The sequence below is a fragment of the Ornithodoros turicata genome, chromosome 5 (assembly GCF_037126465.1).
Source record: "Ornithodoros turicata isolate Travis chromosome 5, ASM3712646v1, whole genome shotgun sequence".
NCBI lineage: Eukaryota > Metazoa > Arthropoda > Arachnida > Ixodida > Argasidae > Ornithodoros > Ornithodoros turicata.
Genome location: NC_088205.1, coordinates 80,851,695 through 80,860,669, shown reverse-complemented (window position 1 = coordinate 80,860,669; position 8,975 = coordinate 80,851,695). Strand labels below are relative to the sequence as shown.

The 8,975-nt window shown below is 47.5% G+C and overlaps 1 protein-coding gene across 1 annotated transcript; it reads left to right on the top strand.

Moving 5' to 3' along the window:
- The first annotated feature begins 3,034 nt into the window (after window positions 1–3,034).
- Window positions 3,035–6,436, top strand: LOC135396250 (OCIA domain-containing protein 1-like). The gene is made up of 8 exons (XM_064627274.1): window positions 3,035–3,135; window positions 3,489–3,558; window positions 3,642–3,695; window positions 3,766–3,813; window positions 4,435–4,567; window positions 4,672–4,832; window positions 4,954–5,187; window positions 6,316–6,436. The coding sequence occupies exons 1-8, from the start codon at window positions 3,058–3,060 to the stop codon at window positions 6,354–6,356; spliced, it is 819 nt and encodes a 272-aa protein (XP_064483344.1). The 5' UTR covers window positions 3,035–3,057; the 3' UTR covers window positions 6,357–6,436.
- The last annotated feature ends 2,539 nt before the right edge of the window (window positions 6,437–8,975 follow it).

Here is an 8,975-nt window from a genome sequence, read left to right as displayed (position 1 = left end):
CTTATTCTTTTCTTCTAAATGTTAGCGCTTCGAACCAACTGTGGCTTAAAGATGGCAAGAGATGAGGGCAGTTGGAGCGAGGACGGCGTAAAGCAGTATCAGAAATGGGGGATAGTGTGTCGTCCTGGGCCGGCTTTACGGAGAAATGTAGCGGCATATCTTTCTGGGAGCAGGGTTCGACTCCGTCGACACCCAGTCTCTAGCACGACGTTGGAGCAATCGCCAACTCATCCACCAACTACGAGGTACGTTTAAAAAAAATGACCAAACTTTTGTTAGGAAGCATTTATTGCTGGTCTCATATCAGCTGAATCTTCACTGTCGGTTTCAAGGTAGTTCCCCCCCCCCTTTTACTGGTAATGGACCGCTCCCAACGTTTCTTCCATTGCTGGAATGGTTCCTGGCATGCATTCTGTCACAGCGAGTTCCCTTGTCATCGTGGCTGAGTGCTTAGCGTGCTGGCTATGAACACTTCGAAACTGGGAGGTACCCGGGTTCGAATCCCGGTGCGAGCTGCGTGCTGTCTGGGGTTTTCCCTAGGTTTTCCACAGACGCCGTCCGACATATGTCGGCACAGTTCCCTTAGAAGTCGGCCCAGGACGCACATTCCCGAAGAGCTGTTAGTCGTGATGTTGCCCACCTCTTACGAGACTGACAACGGCGACCTCTTGAGCTATTCCATTAGCGCCACCATCAGTTCCCTTGTCGCTTTTTTTTTTTTTCTGGATCTCTTCTATGGTCTCGAAATGACGTCCTTTCAATGCGGTCAACAAGGAAAAAGTCTGCTAGGGCCAAGTCCGGAGAATGTAGGGTTGGTGGGGAACAAACGAATGTGTGATAATGAAAAGATGGACGTGTGATATTTTAATCTCTGCTCTTTCCACAGTTCAGGCCATTTCGTGCTCAGAGCACCTCGTCGTCACTGCCACTTTGTCACGAACCCGACGAGCAATCAGTACACGCGTTCAGTTCACAGTCAGTAAGTAGATATCTATTGATAACTGAGAACCGAAAGAAATGACGGTTTATTGTCGAAACGTGCAGCTAGGTATGCTCAGTAGGCGTAGCGCCCTCTCTGTTCCAGATGGTGCGCTTTTTTTTAGAAAGGTCTTTCTATGAACACATCTCGTATATCAACCCGGCGGCACTGCTGGTACTGATAAGATGCCTCACGGAGCCTCTGCGACGGGTCTGTTCTTGTAGAGTGAATGCAGGAAAGGCGGAAGGCTTTCCTTTGGCATCACTATAATAGTTCTGCCTGAGGCTAAAGTCACAAAGCAAGATTCGCAAATGCCGAACGCGTAAATTGTAACATAACGGGTGAAACCGTACTCTCGCGACTTCGCAGCTTTCACGATGGTCACACACTCCCAAATTCACTTTGTGCATGTCCACTACGCCAAACAGCTCTATGGCCACCACCGCCATATGTGTTCTTGCACAAATATATTGTTGGAAACAGACAAAACAAAAAGGATGAAGTGCATTTGACAATCATTGCAAGCTCACTCAATGAGACAGCGGACAGTTTGCCAAAGATATACCCTATCTGCAGAGATAATAGACGAGTTCAGAAAATCCCAGTGCTCTTTGCTCACGCATTGCATCCTGGGCACTTGCTGAGCGGGGGGAACAAAGAATAATCCTTCACATTTTGCTTTCGCTGACCTTGACACGTCGTGGACAATGGACCGGTAGAAGAGAAATCGGAACGGTTTGGAGGGTACCCGTTGCTTTAGTATTAGTAAACTCCCACAGTTCAAAGCGGCGCTAAGCACTCTGGGATTTTCTGAACTCGTCTATTAGAAATGTGGGGGTGGTAAATATTGATTCCAGCACCCAGTATCGGAGATTTCCGACGCACATCAAGAGAACCCCAAGTGGTCGAAATTATCGGCAGTCCTATACCCATGTGGCACGTGCAACATGTCAGAGAAACATCACGTGCAACACCACGGCACCATTGCTATTATTTTTGAGGTCTTGCCTGCACTTGCTGCAATCACTCGAGCCAAATAAAAGCGGTTCCTGGCGTTATCTTGGTATCGTGCTCCTCGCCCTGGTCACGAGCATCTGTCCTTCCCCTGGCAGCCGCGGATTCCTGTGACTCCCGATGAACCGAGGTGTGTTTGACGCGCTTTCGGTGCCTTGCCCCTCCACTCAATGCATCGTGCAGGAACTTGCACATTTCCAACGTGCACCCACTGCAGGCAGAATGAAAGAGTCCATATCGTCATGCACTTTGTTTTTTTTTTTTTTTTTTTTTTTTTTTTCACGTGCTCCCTCGCGCACTCGCACACACACTGCACTGCATCGTTGTTGACACAACTTCATCATCCTCACCAATCATAGCTAGGTCACATAGACACGATGGAAAGTCATTGTTCTGAGGCTGGACCATAAACACGTATGTGTTCAACATAGACACGTTTAACTGATAGTCTAGTCCTGGCCAATCTCCCTTGGTGGATAACGGTCAGTGTCTGAGGTCGAAGAAGAAGAAGGAGAGGGGTGATGGCGAAAGGGCTCGCCGTTGTTGGCCTCACAGAGCTGGGCAACGTCACGACTGACGCCCTGGGGAATGTGCGTTCAGGGCCGACTTCTAAGGGAACTGTGCTGACATATGTCTGAAAAACGTCTGAGGAAAACCCAGGAAAAACCCCAGACCGCACAGCCGGCATCGGGATTGAAGAAGAAGAAGACCAACCTGTCTTTCTGGCATACGCACCTTCAATCAGTGCTGGTGTCTACGGGGGGAAGGGGGCTCAATGGCCCCCCGTGAGCCCGCCTAAAGGGGCGGGGAGGCAGAAGCCACTTTAGGACGACAAAACAAAAAAAGAAAATCAAGAGTATAGGGGGAGTGGGGCACAAATTTTCCATTTGGCCCCCCTGGAGGCGAAAAGTAGACCCCGGCCCTGCCTCAAATCAAAGTACCGCCCCTTGTTGTGGGAGCGGTTATGAGATACCGAAACCGAAACGGAGTCCATTTTCTTCAAATATTTAGTTTCGCGTTCTGTCGCAAACGGCGCGGCGGTTCGCGATAACGCAGAGGGCAAAATGGCGGCGCCGAGTGATGTTGTTGCTCCTGAGCTTGGAGGAACCGGCTATGATGCTCAACAGCGAAGACCTGGAGCGGTTGGTTCAATGTATACCTGTTATCGCGGTCTAGTGCATCCAGCCAATGGTGCTGAAACATTATGCGAACTCAGGTTTCAAAATCTGCTCCGTGAATGTCACCAAACATGCCCATGCATCACGCTCAAACAATACTCCGTTGATATATTCAAAATGCAACGCCATATTTCGTCTCATGATATGTTGCTAAGATGTGTTGATTGTATCACACGGTGAAACCGTAAAACACATAGAAATACAATGGGAAATTATCCATACATACAAATAGCTACGCAGTACACGAAAAATGGTCAACTAATACATCGTTAACATGTTCAGTGAAAACAATACTGCAAATTGATTGATTTTCGCAGCAATATAGGATTACAATGGAAGAGATGCGAGCCATTAAGGACTGCAATAGAGAAAGCTTTTATTACAGGTGTAAGTAGTGATATTGGAACTACAAAACTGCACTCACGTCCAGAATTCGGATGACTATGAATGATCCGCAACTTTTGTTGCAGGCCTTCCCTTTGCTTCTGCAGCCATGCTCACTGTACATTATGCAGTCAAAGTTGGTAAGGCACTACAGCTGAGAACCACGCTGACGGTACTGTGCATGAGCTTGAACTATACTTTCCATTACAGGCTACCTGAGCCCGCATCCAAGGCTAGGCTCATCCATAAAAGTTATAGGTAGTTGCAAAGTTTTTGACTGCACATTCTAGTAGTGCACCACATTGCCTTGTCTGTGTGGAGTTCTGGTTGCAAAAACCCGTCCGCATCCATTTTCATTTAATTGCCCTAAAGGCCCTGATTTGCATTACATAGGGGGGATTTAGTAGGATCTACAGTATTGTAGTTGAAGTGTACCAGTCGAACAAGACACAATTTAGTATAACTACAATACTGGAACAAAACAATGGAATGCAAAAAATATGATACTAGAAAACAACAATGTATGTGTTAGTACTTACATTTGTGCTCGTTGAAGGGCACAGTTCAATGTGAAATACAACCTCCAGGTGGCTACGAAATATGTTTGTCGTGTTGAGAGACGACTTGCAATGGTTGCTTATTCCACATATCGGTGATGTGTTGATGAGGTGAATGAAGGAATCTTCTGGTATGGGCTGGAAATGCACGAATTTTGTACGGGTGGGAAAACCAAGATGAATATCCAATTTAAGCGTGTGTGTGACTCATGATCTAGTATCTAAAATTCAAGCCTCTAATCTCATTAGCGTGCAGTGCTGATGATTTATCTCGCAGAACCAGTCTCGAAGACACTTCATCCTATTATACACTCATCCTTAGGGGCCGGCTTCGTCGGCTGGCTAGTCGGAAAACTTTCCTACCAGAGGAAATGCGAGGAAAAATTGATGGCGCTGCCCGGAAGCGCCATCGGAGAAGCTCTCCGACGTAAATACGGGCTGGCCACTCCCGAAGGGTATGTCAGTTGAGATTCTGTGGGAGGTATGTGCCCCGCTAGCCTCGAAATGTAATGTGCTAGCTTCGGCAAATGTATGTAAAGTGTTTCTGCTTGCATTTCAGCTTCTCAGATTCTCAAGCTCCTAAGTCATTTGACTTTCCATCGTCCGAGTCTGGGTACTCTGTACTAAACGCCAGCCCGTCATCGGGATCTCTTAATCTGGACGTGGAAAAAAATGTCCATTATCAGGGCTTGGACGACAGCCAGCGACCCTCACTAGACAGTGAATATACCTTTCCTCCCGTTTACTAACTCCGTACTTCTCCACTGTTACCACAGGGGGCTTACAGGTGGTTACTCCGTATCACCCAGTGCTATAATCCACGCGTTGCCCTTTCTTGCAGACGAACCTGTGTCTGCGGAGAGTGAAATTCCTCCGGCAGCCAAGTCCAGCACGTCTTACGACGAACTGCGTAGGAGAAACAGAGAGGAATACGAGCGTCGGCAGATGGGCCCCAAGCACCCGCCTGCACAGCCCCCTTCTCCTCCCACCTACCGTATGCCACCCAGTAACGAACAATCGCAAGCATCGTCCGGTAGCAGGAGCACTCCATCTACGGTTCCCGCAAGAAGCACAGGTGCTGAGCCGGAGAATACCTAACGGAAGCAAAGCTTATCCTATTATTCGCTGCGAGATCGACCTATAGGGGGCGACACTGTCACCTTTCTAGTGTGGATAACACACGGGCCGATGCTCGGAGTTGATGGTTGTTTTCCGTAATTCTCGCGTATGTTCACCGGAAGATCACTTGTGCCGCGATGGTACGATGCCGTTCGGTTCCCCAATGCTCCACCTACTGCACTGAATGCGGAATGAACGTGTAAAAGCAGACAACACATCCACACTACGATAGTTCTCCTGTTCTCTGGAGTGCGCCGACACCGTTCGATCTCGGAGCAAATAGTACTCGTAATCTCGTTGTTTCAACATCAGTTGACGCAAACAACAACTATGAAAGAAAAACTTTAAGGTCGCAGTAATTGGTTGATTGATTCGGTGCCATCGAGCCTGTGTCGGTCCTAGCCCTAGGCACTGATGTACCTCGGGGCGGTGGCATAGCCAGAGGAGTACAACCCCCACCCCAAAATTGCACCTTTGGTAGAGCATTTGGGAGAGGGAAACAAGGGTGAAATCCTCCTCTCCCATGTAAAGTCCCCACAATACCCCTCCCAAAATCGCTATGGCACTGTCTGTCAGTTTCTAAATACTGCCATGTCGTGTGGAGTGGTCACAATGTCTTAGTTCACCCATGCACAAAAAAAAGAAAAAAAAAATATTGGTATAGAATCTCAAACAAGAGACTATGGTCACCTTCTGGAGTTGTCAGCTGTCTCTTTGTGAAACCAAGCCTTGTGAAGGCTTGAAAGATGTTTAAAAAAATGCAAAGAGTATGTGGCTTGCGGTTGTCAAGAGGCTGTCTTGCACATAATGCATTGTCTTCTAGGCAAAACACATTGTTGTTTCTTTGATTATGATTTGTATCAACGCCCTCCATGCTGAGGCACAGTACATTGTCATTTCTGATGGTGCGTTAATGGAAATGCTGGCTTTACAGGCACCTATGCCTGTCTATGCCTTCTGTCTATGCCTCTCATAGCATATGAGTTTTTATGTATCTTTTTGGATGCATGCACTAGCAATTTTCAATCCCTGTACAAACTGTACCAACCTGATTCTGATTACCCTGATTTTTGTGCATTTTCAGGTAACAAAAAGAACGAATATGGAGACACTTGGGACGAGTGATAGGCAACATTTGTTGGTCTTGATCTTTTTGGCCTGTTGTAGATTACACGAAAAAATTAAAGGGTTCATCAAGCTTTCAATGTTGCCAGTGCACTGTCTGAGATTCCCTTTGTTTCAATTCGAAGTTTGTTTGTTTTTCTTCACAACACGAGAAAGTGATATTCTGCCATGTGCACATAAGCGCGACATTTTATCTCGTGACACTAATTTGTTGTGCTATGTCGTGTGCGGCATGCACAATGAGAAATGTTGTCCGCTATAAATCTTGACAAGCTTTTTGTGCGATTTTAATGCGTGACATTGTCAACTTGGAAGGGCTACTCGCTTAGTTCTCGATTTACACACACACAAAAAAAAAATGCATCAAGTAACATCTGAGCTCAGACCCGTCTTTTTTCTCTATCTGCTCCCTGGTGGAAGCAGACGACACGCTTCCTCGCTGAAGTTGTAGACAACTGCCTCGAGGTGACGCTGATGCCTCGCGCGAGTGGAGCGCGAAATTCAAATTGATCTGAGTATTCCAGGAAGCGCGGTGGTCGGTGCATAGGAATGTGTGGTTTTCCAAATGTGACTTCCTTGTGTGAGCCTCGTTTACATGAACCCGACAGAAGCGGGTTGAGTCGAACCCGACTCGACGCTCCAACCTGAGGTGATCGCAGCGGCGCCTAGCGAGTCGACCGCCGAGCCTGTCAAGCGTGAGGTGAGGCAGGTGTAAAGTTCTGAAGCAATGTTACGCTTATAGTTCAACGCTTAATACGCGGCCCCTTACAGCAGTACTGCTCAGGTTGGTAGCAGTACTGCTCGAAGCAGTGGCGTAGCCAGAGGGAGGGTTCAAACCCCCCCCCCTCCCCCTCCTCGGAAATCTTACCTTTGGCAGTGCATCTGGGAGGAGGAAACGATGGTGAAATCCTCCCCCCATGTAAAGTCCCCATTGAACCCCTCCCGAAATATTTTTCTGGCTTCGCCACTGGCTCGAAGGTTTGTGTGCGCGATCTCCACCACTGGAGAGACGGGCGCTGCCGTCGTTTTTGCGGCGAAAGTAGGATCACGTGACTCCTGCCTGCTTCGGCGCATGCTAGCGGGATGTACAGCTCGCGCATTTAGCCTCGCTATTTTCGATGTTCCTTCTTATTCTGCTCGTTGCCTGGTGGCTATTTTATCCTTTTCTATGCCACGATAAGCAGTTTTTGTCACTCAACGAGCCTGCTTCTGGACTTCCATGCAGCTTGAGCTGTGGATAGGTTCGCGTGATGGCAAAGACACGCAATGGTGAAAGGAACGAAGAATAAAAAGACAGAAAGAAAGCCAATAAACAATTTTCCTGCTAATGGTAGACATGCCCACGGAACGCTTGTAACGATCGGAGCACTTGTCTGCTAATCTAGACCTTCGGTAAGGTTTTGTAAGACTGCTTGAGTTTTCTTTCTTACGATATTTACACTTCGTCTAATTGGAATGGCTGCACAATGTGTAGGCAGTGTAGACAGTGGCCCCAAAACGTCAGATTATACATTGGATTTCCCTCTCCCCCCACCACGCGGGAGAGGGAAAGCCCCCTCCCCAAACCGATGGTCTGGATTCCGCCCCTGTGTGTAGGTCAGTGCTCGCGCCTGTACTGCTTTTGCGGAACAAATATTCTGTTACGAGCACACGATGAGCTTCCTCTAATGTTCAACATGTATTTCTTATTAGGTTATGTCTAAATGCAGAAGAGAAAACCCTAGACGGCAGTAACTTAGTGACACCGTGCAAATTTCTCATGTACACAGTTTTCCCAGGAGGCGTTAAACAATGTGACGTGTCATGAAATATCCTTAGCGTATAGCCTTCTAATCGTGTGCCGAGACACACTTGTTGAGTCCCCATTTGTGGAAGTGGAGTTTATGCCTCTCATCTTCACTTTCACTTTGTTGTTTACCCTTTGTTACGTGTCAGAACCACCACTTGCCGGTTGTTTGAATTGTTTCAGGTGGACACAGCGCGATGGCCTAATCGATAAAACCAATCACTCAACGAGCTTCAAAAGCACGTCGAAAAAGAGCCATTTAATCTCTTAACCTACACACCAAAACGGAACAATCACTCACATTCATCGCCCACTCTCGGCCCCAGCAGTTGTGTACCACCCACGCGGAGACACATATTCAGAGGCATCCAAGCGCGTCTAACGCACCCTTAATTAGCTACTCCCTCGGTCGGTACAACACTTACGCGCAAAACACGAAAATTGAGGACGCGTTGCACGTGCCGGGTGCAAACCGGTCGCGTGACATCTGGACTGCCACTCGAGAGAAAAAGTTCAACAGGTGAGAACCTACCGGACCTGAACAACCCCCCACCCGATCTTTTTTTAAATTTTATCTTCTGAACCACGCGACTCCTAGCGGTTGTTATTATTATTACTATATTATTACAATCCCTAAAAACTCCTTCTCGAGTAGGTGAGGGAAAAGTAAGAGTAAAAATGAGCACTGAAACAAAGAAAGAAAAAGCCGTAGTCATGGTAACAGTCAGCGTAGGTACTTTCGATCCACAGGGAGAGAGACACCGACAGGACGGGTGGTGAATTTCATTGGATTGCCTTCATTCGAGTTAGGCAGGAGGTTGAAATGCGGTTGG